General features: G+C 42.6%; 1 protein-coding gene across 1 annotated transcript in view; it reads left to right on the plus strand.

Annotated features, from left to right (window-relative positions):
- clmna (calmin a) overlaps nucleotides 1–26,472 on the plus strand; it is a 78,252-nt gene that overhangs the window by 39,830 nt on the left and 11,950 nt on the right. The window contains exons 2-9 of the mRNA XM_049596237.1: nucleotides 6,221–6,282; nucleotides 18,078–18,173; nucleotides 18,337–18,420; nucleotides 18,503–18,595; nucleotides 22,575–22,771; nucleotides 23,527–23,720; nucleotides 24,094–24,176; nucleotides 24,290–26,389. Coding sequence (XP_049452194.1) covers nucleotides 6,221–6,282; nucleotides 18,078–18,173; nucleotides 18,337–18,420; nucleotides 18,503–18,595; nucleotides 22,575–22,771; nucleotides 23,527–23,720; nucleotides 24,094–24,176; nucleotides 24,290–26,389 — 2,909 coding nt within the window. The remainder of the gene's footprint in view (nucleotides 1–6,220; nucleotides 6,283–18,077; nucleotides 18,174–18,336; nucleotides 18,421–18,502; nucleotides 18,596–22,574; nucleotides 22,772–23,526; nucleotides 23,721–24,093; nucleotides 24,177–24,289; nucleotides 26,390–26,472) is intronic.

The following is a 26,472-nucleotide window of genomic DNA, read 5'->3' on the forward strand; positions in this document are numbered from 1 at the left end:
GAATGCTGTCCTAGCCAGTTGTACCTCAGTTTCTACCACACTGTTATTGGCTTTCTGTTTAGTTAGAAAAAAAAAAGACACCTCATTGCCCCAGGATGCAGCATACGTACCTATATTGGTTGATGAAAAGATACTTTAAGAAGTGGCTGGATTTCTTGTGAAATGTGCTGTGAATATTCATGGTCTCCAGTGGATTCGCTATGCACTATATTGAATTTTTGCCAATATCTGATATGCCAATATAACAACTCATTTGACTGATAACCGTTACCGATATTGATATATCCACTTTCCCCTAATTTTTATGATCATCAAGTCTCTCCTGTAGTAGAATTAACATTATATTGTGCATGCACACTCTTACTGTGATGGCTAACCAGCAGATAGAAACATGAAATGTAATGCTTTTCAGTGTATGTAGCCTAATATTAATTCATTGAGAAAAATAAGAGATAGCATGTTGGCCGATTCAGTTAATAAAGCCAATATTGGTCCATACCAATGACATGCAGATATTACTGTGCCACTACCTGGAGCTGGCATGTATGGAGCCTGGGTTTGGTTGAAGGTGGCAGTGCTGTTTGGGCTGAGAAAGCCATGTGTAATGTAAGGTAAAGCAGGTTGTTGGGTTGGTGCGGGGAGCAGTGAGACCTGGCATTAGGGGAGTGTCTCTGGGACGCCAGAGATCACTGTCTAGCCTCCTGGAGGTGTCGTGGGACCAATTAGATGAAACACTGGTGAAAGGAGGTTCCCACCCGATGACCCCAAAGACATGTTAGTTATTACTGCTCACTGGTCTGTATAGTTATGCCTTGCCATAATAGCTTATCATAGGGCTTAGGAGGTTATTCACGGAGTGCTGATCCTTTCTCTAGAGCACAAACTTCTTGTGTTTATTTGAATTGTGCATCCTTAATCTTTGATTGCGCAAGACACTCATTGTCACTAGTGCCACCATGAAAACACAGCTTACACTTGTTCACAATAAATATATCAGCATTTGCCAGTAAGTTAAAAGGAACTAATAGTAACAGCTGCAGTTGAGATACTGTATGTAATTACCATTTGTTGGTTCTGAAGATAGAAGCACTACAGTTCTGAGTGGCATACTGATTAATGTTGACAACCTGTGGCTACAGCCTGACAATGAAGTTTCATTAGATCTGAAATGTTGATTAAAGATTATGTATCTGACACATTGAAATGACAGTTGTTATCCACTTTACACCTATTTTTTTCACAAACTACTTGATCCAAGTACTCGAGGTCCTAATTCAGAGCAAAGTTGATCAGCCTAAAATATTAACTGGGAGTTTCTCCTGAAATTGACCTGATGCGATCAGCTAGATCAGAGTCTCTGCTCTGTTGGTGTTGCTGAACAGCGGTCACAGCATATCAGAGTAACTGTAATTACCACTTTTCAATTTGTAAATAGCGTTCATGTCAACAAACTCAGATTTTTCTGAAAGCTCCAATATGTCTGACTTGGTGCTGATTCATTAGCCATGGCAACACTGTGACAAATCAGGTCAGCACAACTGTTGTGGCTTTCATTGAAGAAATATTGTAATTTTCCATCGCTCCTGAGGGTGGCATCCCTTGTTATCAACATCTGTCTTTCTTAGCTAAAGTAGACTTGGCAAAACAATTACTGGCAGCTGGATAGAGTTATTGAATTATGCTGCAACCCTGAAGTGAAGAGAGAAATCAGCCCATAAATAACATTTTAAGAAGGAGGCTGCAGGCGGACTGCGCATATCTGCGCTAGAGGCTTTGGCAGAGCATTTAGGCTGGGGTGGTATCTTTTTTTTCATACCTTCATACTTTCCTGATATTTAATGGGTGTATAAAAATATGACGGTATTTGTGTTTAAAAAACAAAAAAAAAGTAAAAGCTGAGTCACTGGTGACTGGTTCATATCATTGTCTAGCCTACATTGTAAATTCGCTCACTCAACTTAAAAGCTTGCACTCAAAACATTTGGTTTACAGTACAGTTCACCAGACACAAAATAAATGTGTCACATGACCCTTGTCTGACTGGAATTTTATGTCAGTTTATCATAATTTTTTGTTATTGTTTTTAGAGCATTTAATTCTATGTCATGTTACCGTAACAAATTGAGGACACATTTTACAACAATTTCATTGAACTGTAAAAAATATAGGTTTATGGATTGCTAGAATAAGGCAAAGAGATTAATTCTGAACCTGGAAGCAATATATAGTTCACCTTAACACGACATCATGTTTTTGTGTTATTTTGACAATCCGGGGCATTTGTGTAGACTTTACATCACAATTTTGTGTCATGGATGGATTGGGGTTTACTATGTTGTGTTGCTAATATGTAGCCTACTTAGACAAGTCATATTGAGTCTAAATACTTATTGCTTATCGACACTTGTTGCTGTGGTGGATACCAGCACATCAGTGGGCTGAATGGAGATGACGTGTTGAATAAAAAACATGTGGCTAATAAACTGCTTTTATAGTTGGAAGAAGTCATCTTAAGAAAAAGCAAAAATGACAAAACCTTACTTTCTGGTGTTACTGATTTTCATTTCTCAGTAAGGCTGAGAAATACATTTTAAAGGATCAAAATCTTGACTGTTAAACCCTGTAATAAATCCCAGTGATTTAACTTTTTTCTTGAATAGCACAGATGATGGATGTCAGCGATAAGATTGGACAGAGTCTTACCTCTAAAATATTTATTTATTTATTCACTTCGATGAGTGATAGATAGATTAGATACTTCACAGAGTATGTTGCCATAGTAACTAACTCAGGGTTACGCTGAGCTGGTTTTGTGAAACGGAGAAGTCAGACTTTCCCTCATCTCAGGCTTAACATACTCAGAGTTTTCACTAATCCTGCTTTCTGAAATAGGGCCCTGATAGCAATATTAAGTAATGAATTTATCAAAAAAACAAAATGAAAAACTGATCAATATTTGAGCCGCATTCCCCCCTCTTTGGAGGCCAGGAAGTGAGACAATATTTTTAAGACCATACTTATTTCATATATATATATATGTATATATATATCACAATATCTATCTATCTATCTATCTATCTATATATATATATATATATATATATATATATATATACATATATGTATATATATATACATATATATATACATATATATCCGGGCAGCACGGTGGTGTGGTGGTTAGCACTGTCGCCTCACAGCAAGAGGGTTGCCGGTTCGATCCCGGGTGTGGGAGCCCTTCTGTGTGGAGTTTGCATGTTCTCCCCGTGTCAGCATGGGTTCTCTCCGGGCACTCCGGCTTCCTCCCACAGTCCAAAGACATGCAGATTGGGGACTAGGTTAATTGATAACTCTAAATTGTCCATAGGCGTGAATGTGAGCGTGAATGGTTGTCTGTCTCTATGTGTCAGCCCTGTGATAGTCTGGCGACCTGTCCAGGGTGACGCCCGATGTCAGTTGGAATAGGCTCCAGCCCCCCCGCGACCCTCAAGAGGATGAAGCGGTTAGAAGATGAATGAATGTATAAATCCTTTGATAATAATGTTTCACCCCATAGATGGAATTAGTGTGTTGATCATTTATAATTTTAAGATTTTTTTTGGTAGGACATGATTTGCCCCAATTCTTAAGAAAGGGTGAGTTATATTTGTCAATACTCCCAAAGAGGGGCAGAGACATTTTTCTTTACTACTAGTCCTGTAACAAAATATCCCCACCTCTTGCAGTCGCCACCTTTCTCAGCTCAGTACCACCACTATACTGACCTCTGGTGGCGCATGCTGTGCTCTACAATACATTGCCTCAATACAGCATTTGCGTATCAGTTTAATAGAAAGACGAGTGTCTGTATTTTTTTTCTTTTTAAAGATATTTTTTGAGGCATTTTGCCTTTAATGAACAGGACAGCCAAGTGTGAAGGGGAGAGAGAGAGAGAGAGTGGGGGGATGACATGCAGCAAAGGGCCACAGGCTGGACTCGAACCTGATACATGGGGCGCCTGCTCCATCCACTAAGCCACCGATGCTCTGAGTGTCTGTATTTTTGATGGTATTAAACATCATACCTTTAGGATTTTCTAAATTCCTCCGCAATACCACCTGAGTATGCTTTTAATGTTTCTTTGTGATTTTGTGTTCTGCAGAATGAATTTCCATTATGATGCATGTGGTGGAGTTGTTGCTACTAGACAAAGATGGAAATGTGGCTGAAAGCTTGATCATTTGGCATGATTATACAATAATAGTTTGTAATTGAGGACGGGCCATTTAATCATTTGGCTTTATCACACTCTGGTCTGTTGAAGCTTGCATCAGTGGATACCTAATACCAACATCTAGTTGATTTTTTTCCTTTAGTTTGTAGCAGTCGTTTCAATCATGTTCTTGAATGTGCTCTTCGTTTCATCTCTCATCTTGCTCTTCTCCCTTCAGGCTCTGTCTCTCACCCCTTCCCTGTCATCTCCTCTTCTTGTCATCCTCTTTCTCTTCTCTCACCTCCCTGTGTCTGCTCTGACAAACGTTCATGCATTAAAGACCCAGCTACGCCTCTTGAATACCAACCCAACTCCAGCATTGTCTGACAACAGTGGGGGAAATTCTCTGCACTCGGGGCGTTCCCCTGTGAGTAAGCACTGCACAGGACAGACTGCTATTCCATTGATGGGGCACATTAACAAATCAGTGGCTGTGCCCTCCACATGCCACTGCTCTACGACTAAGAGGCCAATACAGACTGCAACCTTGACACCCACCCCCCATGCCCTTTAATGAAGAGCAATATTTTCTTCTCCTGTGTCTGTGCTCTCTGCTGTCTTCCCCATCAGGCTTCAGTGGAGCAGTCATGATTCCGCTGGAGGGAGAAACAATCAATATCATTAGAGCAGCCAAAGCTCTCCTTACCCTTGGAGTGTAGATAATGCGGAGTTAGCCCCTGTGCCTCCAGTGGGCCATACTGGACATAAAGATGAATAACAGCTGACTTTGCTACCATGGTAACCTCTTCAGAGTTCCCCTCACCCTCTCTACTTGCCATCCCCCCTATACGTCTGCTTTCTGAACTCTGGTGCAGCAGAGTCCGCGTGGACTGAGCAGACTAAAGCTCCTTCACAACAGCAGAGAAATTAATGGAATTTTCCAAGGAAGTTAACAGTAATCATGCTGCAGTTCCCCTCCCAATCCACAAAGAAATACCATCCTCTAAACACCTGTAATTATAATAATTCACAAACAATATGTACTAATTATTTAGTATGTTAGCTACACTGACTTCCCACAGCCAGTCACAATCACCCGTGGGTCCATCATGACAAGACTCACTCCAAAGGGCCGTCTAAACCAAGAACAGTAACAATAACTAGGACAATGTGAGCATCCACACTGATGAATGGTAATGTTCTTTAACAGAGGCACTTGTCATTAGGCTACCTGAGGTAATGCTAGATAGCCTATATATTGCTCCACGTTGGCAGGTCACCAGGATACACCTTCAACAGCCGCCATCTTTGTCACAAAGATGTTAACCTTTGAAGGTGACATGTGTCCATCATTCCACATTCAGCTTTTGGACCATTTTAAGGGTGCCAGTAGTACACTGCATTTTCCCATACGTAAGAGTTTAGTACAGAAGTCTGCAGTTTAACACACACTGTTGTGTCTGTATTTGATATACAGCACTATCTCTATCAGTCACATCGTGATCTGCATGATCCACAGTCCAGTTGTGCCCCATGTATTTACATGTTGGCCTATAGCGTTGTATGCAGAGGTCTAATCAGTCAGAATAAGTGGAAATACCTGTGAGGATGTGCAGGTCCTTAAATGTTAAGCACAAATGGTAAAAGTATGAAGATCAGTGCAGTTTGAGTGTGTCTTGTAAAAATACCAGCAACCAGCTAAAATACAGAGATCAGATCTTCAGTCTTGTTTGTTTACTTCAAAATCACTGAGATTAGGTTAGCATTAGGGTTAACCCTCACCCTGTCTGACACTGGAGTTTTGTGCCAGGGTGGTTAATCTGTGAGTGTGCAAGATGCATAGATAACAGAGTGAGAGTGTGTGTGTGTGTGTGTGTGTGTGTTTTGTTTCTTTGCCATGGTGATATGCCTTTGGCGAGGAGTGATTCATGCTCGCTTGCTTCTTCAGACTCTGATGAGTACTGTGGCCCTGCTGGCTTCAGTTTCCAGATGACTGAAATCTTTTTCTCTCCTCTTCCTGTGTTGCAGTTGAAAGGGAACTGGTTCAGAAGAGGACCTTCACCCGATGGATGAACTTGCATTTAGAAAAGGTTGGTTGATACAGCTTTATAAAATGGTTGCTACAAAAAAAATATGCAAAGAGGACAAACTGTAATCATGGTCTCCACACTCAGTTATTACAGAGCTGCTTGCTGTGCTTTCATTTAACACCTGGGTGGAGCAAGACAGCCTCTTTTATGGCCACCCCACCCCAAATCCCAGGGTACTGTAGCTCCATCTTCACCACAGATTGTATCATAAAGATGAGATTGCCCTGCCACGCTCACTGTATGTGTTTAACACTGCGGCAGAGACACGTGCTGTACATAAACAACAGTTGCAGTCTCCCCACCTCCCTCTATGAATTATACATGTGGTTGTGTGAAACTGCCTGTGTGCAGCATTAAAGTTTTATTAGGATGTAAAGTGTTACTCTGAGAGAACAGTGGCAATGTTACAGGTCTAGCTAACCCGAGGTGGTTGTTTTCCTCCCCAAACCACCCAGCTAGCTGCTGTACAGTATGGGAACAATGGCTGAGTGGATAAGGGGCCCCTCCTCTGCTGCCTCTTGGAGCTTTGGGACAAATACAGGAGAAATGCCCTGAGGGAGCCAATGACAATCTTGTCAAGGAAAGGAACTAGAAACCAGGGCTGTATGGAGGCCCAAAGGGGACACTCAGCTAATTTAAGGGGAAGAAAGGTCAATGAGTCCAGGGTATATGCATGTTATTCATATGGAAAATGTTGGGTTTTTTTTTTTTTTTTTTTTTTCAAAAAAAAGAGAAAGAAAAAAGTAAAATAATATATAAATCATTAGAAAATCAATAAACTTAACTAATAAAGGAACACATTTGCTAATGCTGTGGGAGTTATTACAATATATTATATATTATTTCATATATGTATATACATTTATATATACAGTACAGGCCAAAAGTTTGGACACACCTTCTCATTCAATGCGTTTTCTTTATTTTCATGACTATTTACATTGTAGATTCTCACTGAAGGCATCAAAACTATGAATGAACACATGTGGAGTTATGTACTTAACAAAAAAAGGTGAAATAACTGAAAACATGTTTTATATTCTAGTTTCTTCAAAATAGCCACCCTTTGCTCTGATTACTGTTTTGCACACTCTTGGCATTCTCTCCATGAGCTTCAAGAGGTAGTCACCTGAAATGGTTTTCCAACAGTCTTGAAGGAGTTCCCAGAGGTGTTTAGCACTTGTTGGCCCCTTTGCCTTCACTCTGCGGTCCAGCTCACCCCAAACCATCTCCATTGGGTTCAGGTCCGGTGACTGTGGAGGCCAGGTCATCTGCCGCAGCACTCCATCACTCTCCTTCTTGGTCAAATAGCCCTTACACAGCCTGGAGGTGTGTTTGGGGTCATTGTCCTGTTGAAAAATAAATGATCGTCCAACTAAACGCAAACCGGATGGGATGGCATGTCGCTGCAGGATGCTGTGGTAGCCATGCTGGTTCAGTGTGCCTTCAATTTTGAATAAATCCCCAACAGTATCACCAGCAAAACACCCCCACACCATCACACCTCCTCCTCCATGCTTCACAGTGGGAACCAGGCATGTGGAATCCATCCGTTCACCTTTTCTGCGTCTCACAAAGACACGGCGGTTGGAACCAAAGATCTCAAATTTGGACTCATCAGACCAAAGCACAGATTTCCACTGGTCTAATGTCCATTCCTTGTGTTTCTTGGCCCAAACAAATCTCTTCTGCTTGTTGCCTCTCCTTAGCAGTGGTTTCCTAGCAGCTATTTGACCATGAAGGCCTGATTCGCGCAGTCTCCTCTTAACAGTTGTTCTAGAGATGGGTCTGCTGCTAGAACTCTGTGTGGCATTCATCTGGTCTCTGATCTGAGCTGCTGTTAACTTGCGATTTCTGAGGCTGGTGACTCGGATGAACTTATCCTCAGAAGCAGAGGTGACTCTTGGTCTTCCTTTCCTGGGTCGGTCCTCATGTGTGCCAGTTTCGTTGTATCGCTTGATGGTTTTTGCGACTCCACTTGGGGACACATTTAAAGTTTTTGCAATTTTCCGGACTGACTGACCTTCATTTCTTAAAGTAATGATGGCCACTGGTTTTTCTTTAGTTAGCTGATTGGTTCTTGCCATAATATGAATTTTAACAGTTGTCCAATAGGGCTGTCGGCTGTGTATTAACCTGACTTCTGCACAACACAACTGATGGTCCCAACCCCATTGATAAAGCAAGAAATTCCACTAATTAACCCTGATAAGGCACACCTGTGAAGTGGAAACCATTTCAGGTGACTACCTCTTGAAGCTCATGGAGAGAATGCCAAGAGTGTGCAAAGCAGTAATCAGAGCAAAGGGTGGCTATTTTGAAGAAACTAGAATATAAAACATGTTTTCAGTTATTTCACCTTTTTTTGTTAAGTACATAACTCCACATGTGTTCATTCATAGTTTTGATGCCTTCAGTGAGAATCTACAATGTAAATAGTCATGAAAATAAAGAAAACGCATTGAATGAGAAGGTGTGTCCAAACTTTTGGCCTGTACTGTATATATATATATATATATATTAGGGGTCGCGTTAACCAGATATTCTCGGTCATTGACTGGTTTTTTACAATAATGACGGGAAAATCTGAAGGCTGTCGGCCATTTTGACCGGTTGCAATAACCACCCCTGCCCACTTGGCTGCCGTTTTCACACTGCAGAGAAAAAGTCATTTCTCTGCTTCATGTAGCGTTGTTGACATAACGCCCTGGACGCGGAACCGAAGCGCAGCGCCCAGCAGTGGAGGCAGTTTTCAGTCAGCGCCCATGTTAACCTATCTGACTGTCCACACAGGCTGCTGAGCAGAGCGGGAGCCGCGAGCACTTCTGTCAAGCTGGATCGAGCGGATCGTACCAAACAGGAAGTCAGACACAGAAAAGACGACAGAATACAGCCAATTTTCAAAATAAAATAACAACACCACGCACCGAGGAACGTGAGGAGAAAATACCGTGTGTAAAATTTAAAATAACACAACAGTGCATAACCAAACACATTTTTCAATACCCTGATCACTTCATTACAATTTTAATTTTGTGTCACCGAGCCTACAGACATAACTACATAACGCCCTGGACACACTGGACACGTTAGTGCCGTCCGGTGTGTCCAGGGCGAAGCCTAATGGCACGGGTGTGTGGATGTCTGTTCATCTTTTTGTTCATGTCCTTATTAATGCACACTTTATAACATGCCTTTTGGATTTATTAAAAACGAACAAATGAAAACTAAATGTCTTTGAATATCTTTATTATCATTTAAAAACGAAAATTAAAATGACCGGTAAAAATAGATTATGACCGGATGTTTATGACCCTGTCAGTCAAAATAACCGCAAAAAAAAAAAGTCTAGCGCAATGTCTGATATATATATACTTCTGCCATTAATTGACAGGATAGAGTGAAATGTGGGAGTGAGAGAGTGGGGGGATGACATGCAGCAAATGGTTGTGAGCCGGGGTTGAACCCGCGATCGCTGCAGCGAGGCATCACCTCTGTATATGGGGTGCCAACACTATCCACTACTCTACCGACGCCACCACCTTGTCATGCTTAATACCTGATATTATTAATGTCATTGACAGGCCGCTCATATCAAGTGACTGCTCTATGAAATGAAAGTAATAGTTTCCCTGCCTGCCATAGTCACAGTGCACCTGTATATCTACACACAATAAGCTCCAGCAGAGTCTTACATCATACTGTTTACACCGTGTTTCTGTGGAAACTCTGTAGTTTCACTCCTGAGACCATCTCTCCTTTGTGTTTTCAGTCCCCAGCCAGGGGTGAGCCTGGGTGAGCTGAGAGTCTGAGCGTCTGATCAGATCTTTTGTTTTCTCTCACACAATGAGCCTCTTTTCTCTTACTCACTGTTTGGCCCTGCATCAAATTTCTGACCCAATAAATTAACAATCATACATTTGTCTTCTGTCATTTTGGAACGTTCCAGTCACTTCACCCTCCCCCCACACTCGTCTAGCCATTGTTCATCCATTCACCGTGTTTAGACAAGTTCACAAATGCCTGAGTTAGTAATGACTTGTTGTGATAACTGGGCTAAATGTTGGCTCAAGCAGTGCATGCTGCGGCTTACTGACTGATTTTAGATAGAAGATAAATCTTCATAGTCTTCTCTTGTTATGCTTGAAATCACCCAAATTTCTAGGGCTGCAACAAATGTATTTTTATTTTCTCTCTTTTTTTTGACATTTGAGGCTACTATTGAGAGTATTGTAATGAAGTTCGGATGTCTGTTAAATTATTTGGACAAAATCCTCAATTTGAATAAATTGATTCGTCTGATTAAATTAGTTAGTCTGGGTGTGACATCTCAAAAATACCCAGAGGGAATTTCTTCAAATTTGGCACAAATGTCCACTTGGACTTAATGATGAACTTATTCAATTTTGGTGGTCAGAGGTCAAAGTCATTGTGACCTCACTAACATGTTGTTGGCCATATCTTAAGAATTCGTATGCTTATTATTGAAAAAATCATACAACTTCACTGTGACATCATGATATTCTGCAAAACACTTTTCTGGCCATTACTCATTATCATATCTCAGGAACAGAAGGGATGACATATGGTCAGATACTGAATTGGTGACACTAATCTTGGGTGTCACCTTGAAACTGTGCTGCCGGTGGGAAGATGTGTTGTGAAGCATCTCCACATTTTATCCAAACAAACGCAAAAAAACTCACTTAATACCTTTTATTAAATTCCTTCACTACATATGTTATATGAGCCTGGACAGATGTTATGACCTGGCTCAAAGCCATGACAAAAACGAGGAGACGTATGGTTTTAAAGTAAAACGAAATGATTTTATTACAAACAATATAAAATTAGGTAATTGGCAACATAATCAAATACTAACTGAACTAACAAATAAACTAACTAAACCACAACATAATGCGCCGAGGAATCGCGGGTGCAGTGATGCAGCCACGCCAGGTAGGTCACGGAGCAGAGCAGAGAAGAGCAGAGCAGCGAGTAATGTGAGGAGCAGTGCCAGCTCTTATACACCTGTGGACTGGCCAGGTCCACCCAGGTGTGGCAAGCCCCACCTACGACCTGCAGGGAAAGACAAGACAACACAAGAGAGGGAACCTCAGCAACCTGGTACCTGGGAGCAATTTAAGAGGGGTAAGGGGAGAAAAACAAGTGGGACGAGGAAACAACAACATAGGAAAAACACTTGGCTATATTTACTCTACAGGCGCTCTGGACAATGCATCTGTCACCACATTGTCAGACCCTTTTGTGTGTCGAATATCAAGCCAGTGAGACTGAAGAAATAATGACCATCTCACTAATCTTTGATTGGGACACTGTAACGAGTTCAAAAAAACAAGAAGGTTATGATCAGTGAAGACCACTACAGGTACGACACCAGATCCAAGATACACATCAAAATGCTTAAGTGCCCACACTAATGCCAATGCTTCTTTCTCAATGGTAGAATAGTTGAGTTGGTATGAGTTAAACTTTTTAGAAAAGAAGCTCACTTGTTTTTTGATACCACACTCATCACTCTGCAACAGTATCGCCCCCACCCCCACGTGACTGGCATCAACTTGGAGCGCAAAGGGACGATCGAACCTAGGAGCAGAGAGAACAGGTGCATTACGCAACAAGGATTTAACTTTTTCAAATGCCTGCTGGCAAACAGGAGACCATACAAAAGTCGCGCTTGCCTTAAGCAAATCTGTTAATGGTGCGACTACATCAGAGAAATTTCTGCAAAAGCTCCTGTAATAACCAACAAGACCTAAGAAACGCATGAGCTCTTTTTTGGTTGTAGGAACAGGAAAACACGCAACTGCCTTAACTTTCTCCTCAACGGGACGGACAATACCCTGCCCCACCACCCGACCGAGGTATGTCACCGTTGCTTTGGCGAACTCACACTTTGTGAGGTTAACGGTCAGCCGCGCCTCAGCCAGACGGGCAAACAACGCACGCATGTGCTCAACATGAGAAACCCAGGTGTCAGAAAAGACAACCACATCGTCTAAATAGATGGTACACCCCTCCAAGTCCCCCAGAACTTTTGTCATGAGCCTCTGAAATGTGGCAGGGGCATTACGCAACCCGAAAGGCATGACATTGTAAGAATACAAACCAGTCGGAGTAATAAACGCGGATAACTCACGCGCACGCTCAGACAAAGGGACCTGCCAATAACCTTTTAGGAGGTCGAACTTGCTGACATATTTGGCATGGCCCACTTGGTCGACACAATCCTCCATGCGAGGAAGCGGAATAGAGTCGGGTTTTGTAACAGCGTTTAGCTTACGAAAGTCGGTACGAAATCTGGGAGTGTTGTCAGACTTAGGCACTAAAAGACAAGGGGAAGCCCAACTGGAAGAAGAAGGTTCAGCGATGCCATTATCAAGCATGTATTTTAATTCAGCATCCAGATATTTATGTTTTCCAGGGGTCACCCGGTAAAATCTCTGCCTGATTGGCTGGGTATCTCCAACATCAATATCATGCTCTATTAAGTTTGTCTGCGTGGGAGTGTCGCCGAACAAACAAGGAAAAGATTTGATGACATTACATAAATCTGCCTGTTTGGACTCGGCTAAGTGACCTAAGAGGACCTGCAGGTTACTCAGGCACTCCGAGTTTTTAAGGCGACCTTGAAGAACGGCAGGATCAACACAAGGTAAACTATCCTCTACCTCAGTGGACACTGACTGTGGAGAATAAACTGTGGACACTCTCCCCACCGAACCAGCAAAGTGCAGAAGTCCTGAGGCACTCTCACTGTCGGTGTCATCTGAAACACGAGCATAATAAGGTTTTAACAAGTTGAGATGACACAGCTGCATTTTCTTTCTACGCTCTGGAGTAGAAATCATGTAGTTGTGTTCAGAGACTATTTTTGTCACTTCATATGGACCAGAATACTTAGCCTGAAAGGGAGAAGTCACAATAGGTAACAACGCTAAGACTTGATCCCCCACATTAAACACGCGGCGTTCAGCACACCGGTCATACAGTTTTTTCATCTTAGTCTGAGCAAGTGTCAAGTTTTTCTTTGCCAATTCTCCGGCAGTAAATAGTCTATGGCGGAAACCATTCACATAATCAATAAGATTTTTAAGTGGCTCGGCATCCTTCCACTGATCACTCAGAACATTTAAAGGACCACGCACAGTGTGACCGAACACCAAATCATTTGGGCTGAAACCAGTGCTCTCCTGTGTCACATCTCGAGCTGCCAGCATTAACCAGGGTAACCCCTCCTCCCAATCTCTGTCCCTCTGCACACAGTAGGAACGCAACAATGATTTTAAGGACTGGTGGAAACGTTCTAGAGCTTCCTGACTTTGGGCATGGTATGCAGACTGCTTTGTTATGCTTAATGTGAAGCTGTTTCAACACTTGAGAGAAGAGTTTGGAGGTAAAATTTGAGCCTTGGTCAGACTGGATTACCTTTGGAATGCCGAAAATAGAAATAAACTGAGACAGTGCGCGCACAACAGAGCGTGCAGTAATCGTGCGTAATGGGTATGCCGCAGGAAAACGAGTGCCTTGACACATAACCGTTAACAAATACACAGCACCTGAACGAGAGCGAGGAAGCGGTCCGACACAATCAATAATAAGGTGCTCAAACGGCTGACTTACGGCAGGAATTGGGAGCAAAGGAGTGGGCTTAACTCTTTGGTTCGGTTTACCTGTAAGCTGACAGGTGTGACACGTTTTAAGATGAGATACTACATCCTTCTTTAATCGAGGCCAAAAGAAGTGCCTGAGGACCCGGTTATAAGTCTTTTTCACCCCCCAGTGTCCAGATTCATCATGAGCAAGTTTCAACACAGACTCACGGAATTTAACAGGCACAACAATTTGGATAATGGGGTCTCCAACTAAGTCATCTCCATGAGGCATCCACTTTCTCACCAGAAGCTCATTCAGCAAAAAATAACCATGAGAATTATTTTTTACCTCATCTTCAGGTAACACCATGTCAAACAAACCCTCCAGAGAAGGATCCGCCCGCTGCTCCAATTTCTGCTCTTCCTACGAAGCAGAGAGAGGGACGTCAGACAGAGAAAAATACAACGAATCTGACACCTCACCTTTAATTTTTACAGGTTCAGAGACTGAATCAGGAGTGTCATGTGTCATTGAATGCGTTACCGCACACGCAGTGAAAACTTCAGGAAAGCTGGCCTGATACTCATCAGGCTGTTTTCTCACCAGCAGAACAGGAGAGACTACAGGGGGCGGCGGAGGTGGAGCGTCAGCCCAGACACATCCACCTGCCACACCGGTACCCAAAATCAGAGTGATGCCCCCAATTGGCAGCGCAGGACGCACCCCAACTGTTATCTCCCTCTGAAAAAGATCAGAATACAACATCATCTTGTGCAAAGGAACTTGCAAAACCTTCATCCCCATTCCCAAAACCGGCACAAAACACCCCGTGTGACTCTCTTCAGAGAATGGCAACACTGAAGCCTGAATGAATGAGTCAAAGGCAGCAGTGTCCCGCAGTATTTTAACAGGCACTTTACAATCACTCCCCACCAAAGAAACGTGACCATCAGAAACGAAAGGCAAGAAGGATTCAAGTTCACCAGGTACATCTTTAACATGCTCATCCACACTTTCTACCTGTATTGAGAGTGTTTTTGGCACGGACACAGCGAGACGGGCACCTTTCGGCTGCCCCGCAGGACCACTCTGTTTAGTCTTAGCTTTGAGTGCAAAACAGTCCGCTTTAAAATGCCCTTTCTTGTGACAGTAGCTACAGATTTTATCAGACTTTCTCGTGTTGTGCTCTCTAAAGTCAGACTTACCCAAAGGAACATAACTCACGGCACCTGCACACTCACCAAAACTGGCACCGTGAGTGCGCAACTCTCTGAAAGACCGTCTGTGCGTCAGCACATAGTCATCAGCCAGGGCAGCGGCTTCGCTCACTGTTTTTACCTTGTGATCACTAATAAGTTGCGCAATGTTCACGGGAATAGAGTTTTTAAACTGCTCCAACAGTATCAGATCACACAGGTCATCAAAAGTCTTGACCTCCAATGCGGAACACCAACGCGTAAAATGTCCAGTTAAGTCCCGAGCGAACTCGAGATGCGTTTGGTTGTCAGCCTTTTTCCACGTACGAAAACGTTGGCGATAAGCTTCGGGTACGAGCTCGTAAGCTTTTAACACAGCAGATTTCACAAGGCAGTAATTCTGGCTGTCTGACACGGACAGAGCTGAATAAGCTTCCTGTGCTCTACCGGTCAGCGCGCACTGCAACATTAAAGGAAGAGCGGACTCAGGCCACTTTCTCGTCTCCGCAACATGCTCAAATAACGAGAAAAAAGTCTCCGGGTCTTTTTCACTAAATTTAGGCAACAACCTAAGATTACCTAAAACATCAAAACAGTCAGGAGACCCCGGAAAACACGAAGACGCATCCACCTCAAAAGAGCCATCTCCAATTAACTTACCACTTTTCATTAAATCCAGCTTATACTGCTGAAGCTGGAGCTTTGCCTGTTCAGTCTGAAAGCGCAACTTTTCAATAGCTAATTGCTTTTCTATTTCCACTTGTCTCATTTTATCATGTTCTAATTGCAACTTTAACACTTCTTTTTGCTGCTTGAAAGTGAAATTAGATGCTGCAATGAATGGCGGGGAAAAACCAGCATCAGGAGGACACACAGGCTCTACGGCCAACACACCCATCTCAGTTAAATTAGCTGTCAAAATACTCTTTACAGTGTCCTTCAACCACCTGTCCGATACATCAATTTCAAAATGCTCTGCAATGTTTAACAACTGCTCAGTCCTCAGAGGGGGCTTTAACGAAGTCAGAAATAGACATTTTTTATTATTATAGCGGTTCAAATCAAAGATTAACAAATTTACCTTCCAAAAAACCTCGCGCACAAAGTGGCATCAAACACCAAATACTTACCGAGCTACTTTAATTCCCCCCAAACTTTAACATGGGAAATGTAATGGGAAAAGTTTGAGACATCCCAAACCCTGACTGCCTACCCACAGATCTAACTTGAGCCTCAAATAGCCGTCTTCGATGGCTTGCCGAGCTCGAAACGTCACCAGACCTGACATACCACTCTCGACCATGGACACAGCCGATCGTAATACCCTGAGCCCGGAGCGCTCCCTCCTCAGGATTTGCCAACAAAAATAAAGAGAAAAAAATAGCAAAGTGACAAGTCCTGCTTGCCCGCTGGCTAAGCTTATCGGGGTGCTCAAAAAAAACCCCAAAACAAAACAATGAACTTTACTTAAATACAAAGCAGCCACGGCAAATATTACTTACCAAACGGATTATTTTTACCAACCATACCTCTCCGCGCAACGTACCAAACATTTCAAACAAAGCCCTCGCAGTTTCCGGATTCCCACGCCTCTCTGTAGTAAGCACGGTAAAGTCATTTCATTCACAACCTTCCGAGCTAATACACAAACCAACTGAATGAATGACTTATGGTGCGCACAGGCAAAACAAGTGGACAAGCCCGCATTTTGTCATGACCTGGCTCAAAGCCATGACAAAAACGAGGAGATGTACGGTTTTTAAAGTAAAACGAAATGACTTTATTACAAACAATATAAAATTAGGTAATTGGCAACATAATCAAATACTAACTGAACTAACAAATAAACTAACTAAACCACAACATAATGCGCCGAGGAATCGCGGGCGCAGTGATGCAGCCACGCCAGGTAGGTCACGGAGCAGAGCAGAGAAGAGCAGAGCAGCGAGCAATGTGAGGAGCAGTGCCAGCTCTTATACACCTGTGGACTGGCCAGGTCCACCCAGGTGTGGCAAGCCCCACCTACGACCTGCAGGGAAAGACAAGACAACACAAGAGAGGGAACACAGAACACAACAGCAGGCTCTAGAGGCAGGAGGCCGTCACACAGACATTGATGTAAACTGCAACTTGACTGTTGGTTGAGATGTGCAACCACAAGGCAGTGATTCAACTTAATAAATCAACTTTCTTTAATGAATAAATATAATTGATGGTGCTGTTAGGTTGCTGCTAGACTGCTCTGTTCATACAGCTGCATACTTCCTTTTGTGTACTGCAAGCGGGACAGCAAACATTGTTTTGACCAAAGTAAAAAATATTGTTGTTGAAAGGCTAAAAGCCAACAAGTTAAAGTGATTACAGCAGTGTTTTTATTTTTTATTTTTTTCAAAACATTTTGACTTTTGGACTTTACAACACTCAAGAGTAATTGGAAATGTTTGGATCGCATTAGTAAATTTAACAATTTGACGCACCATTGGAGTCAAATTCTACAAATAGTATAATACTAATAATGTTTGTGGAGCTTAATCTTTATCTGCAACTCTGCAGTAACACATGGTTTTAAACAGAATGACTAGATGTGCGACAAAACCTGTGCAGCATTCAAATGTCGATTCAAAATCCAGATGCAGATGTTATGAATGAAGTATTCAGTACAGCTCTACAAATTTCACAGTATGAACATCTCTATAATGTCCTTATTGTTAGTGAAAGCATACAACAGTGATTTTTCAGTAGTTGTTATTTGAAACAGACAAGTGGTGTTTGGAGAGCTGTTCAGTGCCATCCAATGTGTCGAATTGAAGCTCAAGGACGTGTTTGAGAGGAACGATGGCCCAGTGTTGGATTTTATAACTGATTGTGCCCTCTATGCTCAGATGGATGCATTTGTACTTTTCATTTCAGTAATCATTGCAGCTCTAATTCTTACCTTTCTCCTCTCCACTCTCTTCCATCTTTCTTTTCCTCCGTTTTCAGTGCAACCCGCCTATTGAGGTCAACGACCTTTTCCGGGACATACAGGATGGACACATCCTCATGGCCCTGCTGGAGGAGCTCTCTGGCTGCAAGCTGGTCAGACTCTCACACTGTTTTTAGTGCCAGATAAGTGTACAGTGATGTGTGTAACACTCGTATTAGAAGCTCCTGTAGCAGTTCTGGTATTAAGAGGAGGTGTGTCAGTTGGCGGTTTTTCTACTGTTCCATTATACTTTTCTCATTCTGAATGATCTTGCAGCTTCATGGGTTCAAGAAGTCCTCCCATCGTATTTTCAGACTCAACAACATCGCCAAGGTCCTGTCTTTCCTGGAGGAGAGAAACGTGAGTACCACAGCAGGTAGCAGGAGTACTTACTGCTTGTTAAATGGTTCAGCTGTTAGCTCATACATCCATGTGTCCCCAGGTAAAGCTTGTCAGCATCGATGCAGCTGATGTGGCTGATGGAAACTCCTCCATCATCTTGGGACTCATCTGGAACATAATCCTCTTCTTCCAGGTAATCTTATTTTCCCTGCCATTTTTTTGATTTATCCTCTCATTTAATACCTCTTCATCCAGTCTCATTTGTACTTTAAGTTTCCATTTTCCTTCCTTTCCTTTGCCTCTCTTTTCACTAAAAATTAGGTCAAGAGTAAGAATACAGTGTCTGCTTCACAGCCTTTGGACTTTCCATTCACAAAAGCCCATCAAAGTGCAGCTCACTGGGTAGTTTATGTAATCCACACTGCAGTTCAATGCCTTGGACAGACACCATGAGGAAACAATTATCTGTGCAGTTCACACAGACTGTCCTCTCATTCTGGAGCCATTCGACTGTATGAAGCTGTAGACACTGCCAGGTCTGAGCTGGGATGAATGGCAATAATGTGCAAGATACACTGATCCTCTCTGATGGCCTGACAGAGATTTGGGCTTGAAACAGCTTAAAGGAACTGATGGGTAGTGTTCTGAAAAATGAAATTATCCCAGTTAGACCTAACCAGAACTAATAGCTACTGTAAGCCTTTATCAGTTAACCCCAACAGTTCAGCAGTTCTCCAGGTTTGACTTCAGCTTCAACACACTCGTCACATATTGACGTTTAGCCGTGAACTTTCCACATCCACATATGACATGCAAAGTACCTTGGGTGTGTTGGACAATGTTGTTCTGGGACGCCTTGTCAACTTCAGCCTGTTACATGCATTGTGTGTTTTCAAAGTACACTTCTGTTTTCACAGGAAATGTACAATTTGCATACAGTCTCTTTCAGAATAAATGCACTACACCAGTACAACACTGCGAATTGGTGGGTTTTTTTTTTTCCTTCAACAACAAATGCGCGTGGTTACATTTTGCCAACACTGGCACGTGGTTGGGTTTGGGCAACAAAAGTACGTGGTTGGGTTTAGCAAAAAAGAACAGGGTTTGGCTTTACAATCTTACAGGAAGCAAACACCAGCCTCCTAGGTGAAAGTTGGTGGTTGTTGGACCCATCCACCACAACTCCCACCCACCCTAGTTAGACTTCCGCTGCCTTAACTTTAGTTGTTGTCCCGCCACGTTTCCTTCTGACGCGCTGGCTGCTGTTAAACAGTAACAGCATCTTGTGGTGCATCATGCTGATGTGCAAGGACATTTTTTTTTGTCAATGTCTGACACTGAAGGTCACTAACCAAGCGGCGAATTTCGATGACTTCACAGTGAGTTGGGTTGTCAGCTGTGCCATTTACTCTCTCAGCTTCAAAACTGATTGCTTGTTTTGCCCATGAATATCAAAAAAAGGCGACCGTTAGGGCTTGGTAGCGTTAAAAAAAATCTGTTTCAACTCTGTTGGTATCAACAATAGAGTTGTAGAAAAAAAGGTATCAAATGAAATACTCTGGCATCAAATAAAATACTCTGTTGATATCGATATCAATACCAACAGAGTATTTTATTCGATACCTTTTTTTCTACTTCATTCAATACCTATCATGTGAATGGAAGCGTTCAGTTGCAAACAAATGCCACGAGACGCCACAAGCCTGTGGTAAAGCCATACTTGGATGTTTTGGTTGTATCTTGGCACTCTGAACTGCCAAATCCATCAAATACACCACAACCACAACTTCACCACACCACAGGCTGTATGGGTTGTAGCTGCAGGGGAGTGGGTCAATCATACGTTACATTAAATTGAAGAATGCTTCCGGTGATTTTTTGTCTAGATCGAGGTACAAAAAGGATCAAATACAGGTATTGTGTGACTTTACGAGTTTTTATAGTACTTCTTGCTGGGTTATTTCAATCGATACCCTAAAGGTATTGGGTACCAATACTCAGCCCCAGTGACCAAGGTTCAACGTTCAAGGTTCAAGGTGTCTTTATTATCCCTGAAGGGGAAATTTGTGTCACAGCCAGCAGTTAAAACAAAGACAACAATTAGCACAACAAATAAGTAAACAACTGTAAAAGAATACACAGGCACATTTAGCAGCCATTTAAGAGGCTGATAGCAGCAGGGATAAATGATTTTTTGAACTGATTTATTCTGCATCAGGGGAGATTATATCTGCGCCCTGATGGTAGCAGCACGAAATTGTCCCTTAGTGGATGGCTTGGGTCGGCCAGGATACATTTAGCTTTTTTCATGCACCTGACATGATACAGGTCATGGAGGTCATTTAAGGGTGTTCCAGCAATTTTGATGCACACCTTCACAATGCCTTGCAGGCGATTTTTTTGTTTAAAAAAAAAAAAGCGACCCGTGCCAGCAGATAAAACAGAACGTAAGAACAGATTCAGTAAAACAGGAATAAAGCATTTTCATAAAAGTGGTGTCCACCAATGAATTTGGTTTTGCAAATGATATCATGCTTTAGCCATTGAAGTGCATTCTTCCATTTTCTCCGCATCCGCAAGCTTTCAGAAAACATCCACAAATGCTGACAACATAAATGCAGACTATGGACAGAAGCCTCCATCTGACCCTGTATCTAACATTGAGCACAGATGAGCCCTGAACCTGACTTGTAGTGTTTTATATGTCCAAGCTCCAAAAACACAGAATTTCACATTTACCATAAAATTTCAGTTTTGTGTTTCAAAGCTTATGTCTGCTGCAAGTCAGTTGGGGGAAAAGGTTTTTTCGGCATGATATCGGCATATCAGATATCGGCAGAAATCTAATATCTTGCATCCCTAATATAAACAGCTCATTCTATGGTAACAAAAACACAGTGATTTTTAGTTTCAGGTGATTAAAAACTAAAGAAAACACAGTCATGGATATTATATACAATTTCTGCCAAATAGATGACCCTAAAACCTCCACACTGGACCTTTAACAAGTTAGATCTTAGTATGTTTTAACAATATTGATTGATGCTTCCATACCATCAGCTGGCAGTGCCATGCCCACCCTCTTTGAGTGGAAGAACTGACTCGTACATACCCTGTGGTTGAATGTGACCTCTTGTATGGCTCTTGCATCTGTTCAGGTTTCTGGTTACGTGAAGGTACCTGTTTAACACTATTGCTAAGCTGTAATCTTTTGAGCTAGATGGTCTATCCAGGCAAACTGCTACAGGCTGATGAATCTACCAACGTCTTTTGTACATTCAGTCATTTCCCTGTCTTTCTCATTCTATTGTCTGTATTTGAATAATACTTTTAATAAATAAGATATCATGCGGGGTGGAGGTAGGCCTTCAGAGCTTTGATATTGCATAAAAATACAAAAGAAAAAACAAGAAGTGGTCTTGTTTCCCCTTCAATCACAGGAAAAGCATTTTCACTTCCAATAAATGTGTAAATGTGCTCTTAACATTTTAAGCCTGTTCAGTCTTAAACACTCGATATGTAATGATATAAAGGTCTTGCATGTTAACAAGCACATGAAAGTACATCATTTTAGCCAACCAGTTTGTGATACATGTTTGTTGTCCAGGCGTTCAGTTTCAGACTTCAAGTCTGACACCATCAAGGGTGATTTTCTCAGTCTTTAGAAAGCTCCTCCAGACCCGTACAAGACATTACATAACTGTTTTCACAGGCTGAGTAGGACTAACCATGATGAGTAAACGGATCCATCTCTAAGGCCCAACAACTGGTTCAGCACTGAACAGATCCTCTGAGTGCTTTAAGGGCTTTGACTCTGACGTAACTCCGTTAGTCGGCTGTTGAACTGATAACATTGTGTATCATGGGTTGCCATAGTTACCATGATGTAATAAATCCTGTTACCAACTGGGCCTTATACTGTTTGTTGTGTTTTCACAGAATCTTAAGCCAGAACAGATTCTGCTTTATACTTCAGATAGTTTCCAAAGTTGGTCTTACATTCTGTTTTACTTTTCTGGGCCAATCCCACACTTTCAGTATTGAGAGTTTTGTGCATAGCAAGATAAAACTGCTGGAGAGACATGTATATGAATTGGATACCCAGTGGCTCAACTGACAGTTGAAAACAGCTGACTAAAGGGAACATAAACCAACTCTTTGTCTCCTTCCAGATTAAGGAGCTCACTGGGAACATCAGGAGCCAGTTCCCATCCTGCTCCAGCCTATCATCCATCCCTACTAGCTCTGACTCTGACACCTCCTACTGCAACACCCCTTTAGATGAAAGACAGTCGGCATCCACGGCCATGCGAGAACACGGCAAGGCCATTAAGAAACTGCTGCAGTGGGTACAGAAGCGAACACGCAAGTGAGTGTGGTCTGCCAGTTTGAAAAAAGATTGTTGAATTAAATCTTATGAATCTAAAAAGTGTAACAAGTTCTTAGTATTCTGTTTTTTCTTGTGTGTGAGTGTACGGTACATAACAATGGACTGCAATAATTAAAAAATAAAAAATAATTTACTGGCTCCATTGGACTGTACTTTCAGTGTGCCTCTAATACCCCTTTTCCACCAACATGAAACTGATTTTGTTCGGGTTCCTGCATCAGTCAGAGCATTTTGACCAAATATCGATTGGTTAAGAACCCCAAAAGTTGGTTCTCAGCTGGAACCAAAAAATGCAGGTTATTCTGGACCTCAAGTGTGAACTGTGATGATAACAGTGGGCATGCCACATTCTACCAGTTCGAAAGAGAGGATGGAGAAGGCAATAATGGAGAAGCCATGTGAGAAATTGTCAGACAAAAAAGGGCGCGCAGTGGTCTCATTAATAGTTCATGCTTTTTTTGGCGAGTAAAAACAAATATCTGTAGTAACAGAACAAAAGTTAGCAGGTTATCAATGTAATTGCATTGTGCAACACCCTCCGTCGATAACACATCTTTAATTACAATGGTTCTGTGCAAAACTGGTGGAAACACGGGCTGGTTCACTAGATGGCAACAAGGTTCCAAGAATCCTGCATGGAGCCGCATCAAGAACCAGAGCTAATTTGGACGAAGAAGAATTTGTTTTGTCATCTTTCTAGACAGACCCTGACCACTGAATATGTCCCATTCTAGGTATGGTGTGGCAGTGCAGGACTTTGGGAAGAGCTGGACAAGTGGTCTGGCCTTCCTTGCTGTCATTAAGTCCATTGACCCCAGCCTGGTGGACATGAGGAAGGCACTGCTGAGGACTGCCAAGGAGAATTTGGAGGACGCCTTTAGGATAGCCCACTACAGCCTGGGTATCCCACGCCTACTGGAGCCTGAGGGTAACAAGAAAATAGATATTTTTACAGATCATTTTGTACCAGGCTGCAAACATGTTTATTTTTGCTGTAAAGTTGGACATTTTATCATGGGGATTGACTCACTTTTGTAGCCAGCCTCAAGAGGCCTTTCAAGGATTTGCAGTTGGCTTGAAATGGCTTGTATTAGACATCTGCTTAAAAATATAAAAAGGCAAAACCAGATGTGCATTTTACACAAAGGTGACACATGGTTTTATTCAGACATGTATGCATAAAATGTCAGCACTTTCATGTTTAAGAGTGAGCCATATTTGCAAGGAGAAAGCCAAATTAACACAGGTGTCTTTTTGTAAAATATAACTGTAGTATTTGTTCTTTATGTTCCCATGCCCAGATGTGACCATCAATGCACCAGATGAGCAATCCATAATGACTTATGTGTCACAGTTCCTGGAGCACTTTCCTGGCATAGAGGAGGTAAGAATGATTTCTTGCATGGAGGATGTGTCTGACATTAGATTTAGGTAAAACACAAATCTCAGAATGTGACCACAGATATATTTCTGCCAACTTCTTTGTTTGTTTTCTAGCCGGGGGAGCCCTGTCAGCTGATTGAACGAAGTATCTCCATGGGCCGACTCAACTTCCGAGACAGTGACTCCAACCACATAAGAAATGGCGCTCACCGAGGCAGGGTGAAGGAGAGGTCCTACATGTTCCAGAGAGCCTCTGCCCACCCCCCACCCAAAATCTTAATTTCCTCTGTGTCGGAAGACAGGAGCGCCATGTCACCCCGAGTCAGGCCGGCCGCAAAACGCTCGTGGTCCAGTGAGGACTTCTTAGCAGATTCCCCCCACGTGGAAGACATTTCCAGTAGTGTGGTTGAAGAGCCCAAAGACTCTGCCAGTGAGGTGCTAACCAGCTCAGCCTCCACCTCCCCACAGCTGTCTTACACTAACTTGCCCACAGGCTCATCAGCGCCCGAGTCTGTAAACACTGAGTCACTAATTGGCGACTCAGCAATCAGCTCACCGGACTCCTGGGTGGACAGTGACTTTGGGGGGATGCCAGAGAAGTTTTGCGAAAGCCGAAGTGACAGTTCTTTGTGTGACAGTGGAACAGCCTGGGACGTGTATCGTGCCACCCCTGTGGAGGTCACAGCTTTTGATGAAGGGTTTGTTCCATCCACAGAGGATAGAGCCCCTGATGAGCAGTCGATTACTGAGTCATATATTGATGAAGGGATTTACTCACTGAGCTCATTGGAGAGCACCCAGGAGAGAATCCAAGGGCATTCTGAGAAAAAGCAAGTGGAAGTAGTAAAAGAGAAAGAGACAAACCTCGAGAAGAACAACCAGGACATAGATCTAGAAAAGGCACCTGATCAAAGCAAAGCTTTGAATACAAAAGAAAATCTCCTTGAAGCTGACAAATCTAACCAATCCCAACCCAATGGAACCAGTGTTGAAGAGAGCACTTACAAAGAACCGGAAGGTTTAAAGAAAGCTGTGGACTTAATTGGGGATGCACAGGACCACGAAGGAAATAATAATGGTCAAACTGAAAGTCAGAACAAGAGAAATAACACTGAGTTTAAAGTGGAAACTGAATGTCAGAAAAAACATTCTTTGTCAGGGGACAGAAGAGGGGAGTCAAGAGAGGAGTCAGAGATTTTAAAGAAAAAGGGTGAATGTGCTGTCGAAAAGAAAGATGAAGCAAGTGAAGGAGTTCTAAGAGACGACCTAGATCATCAAGAAAGCTTTAGTTCAGAGACATTAGCAAACACACATCCAAACAACCAAGACAGAGTTTCAAAAACAAATCTGGACCCGAGCACAGGCACAAATATTCCTCTGATCTCTATTTCCAGTGAGCCAGAAAAGCAGGACAGAGAGGGGTTGTGTGACCCAGAAAGACAAGCCCATGCTGGGGATGATGAGGTACATCAGGCAGTGGGAACTGACACAGATGTCAGCAGCCCTCAAAACCTACATGTAGTGAGCTGTGACTCCAATGACAACCTTGATAAAACCTCTGTTGAGATTTCTTCCTGCTTGGTATCAGAAAATGTTGAACCGACAGCGTCAGAAAAAATAAGCGGCATAGAAAGTGGACATTTAGATGAACATGGTATCAGCAGATCATCAAATGCAGACATATGTGGGCCAGACAGAAGCGATAACATGGAAATAAATGAAGCCAAACAGGAATGTAAGTCTGCTCACCACGACTCTCAGACAAGTAGCACTGGGACGGACTTGCCTCCTCAGACTTCTTCTGCGGATGCTAACTCTCAACCTGTCAATACTGAGCAGGAAATAGACTCAAATGATCAACCAGATGGACACCTGGACAAACTGGGTGGCACCTTTTCTGACAACTCGAAACCCAATGGTACAACAGGGATTTTATGTAGTATGTCTAGAGACATGGACTTGTTTTACACAGACTTTGATCAGAATTCTGCCTCAGAGGATCTAGTTGGTGACCCTGTTGAACCCATGGATCTGTTCTACCCTGACAAAGAGGAGCCCATGTTTGCAGAGCCACCTGATACTGAAATGCAGAGTTGGCCTTCAGTTTTGAGTGTATCTGCTCTCCAGCCAGCACCAGCTTCAGAGATTCAACCTGACCAACCACTCATCCTGTTGGATGAAGACTTCAGGAATGGACTGAATTCAAATGACAAGGTAAATGTGAGTTTATTGAGCAATGCCTCAGAACAATCAAACCATTTCAGTTTCCAATCAGTTTTGTAACAATTCTCAATTTA

Source organism: Epinephelus fuscoguttatus, linkage group LG14 (genome assembly GCF_011397635.1).
Source record: "Epinephelus fuscoguttatus linkage group LG14, E.fuscoguttatus.final_Chr_v1".
Lineage (NCBI taxonomy): Eukaryota > Metazoa > Chordata > Actinopteri > Perciformes > Serranidae > Epinephelus > Epinephelus fuscoguttatus.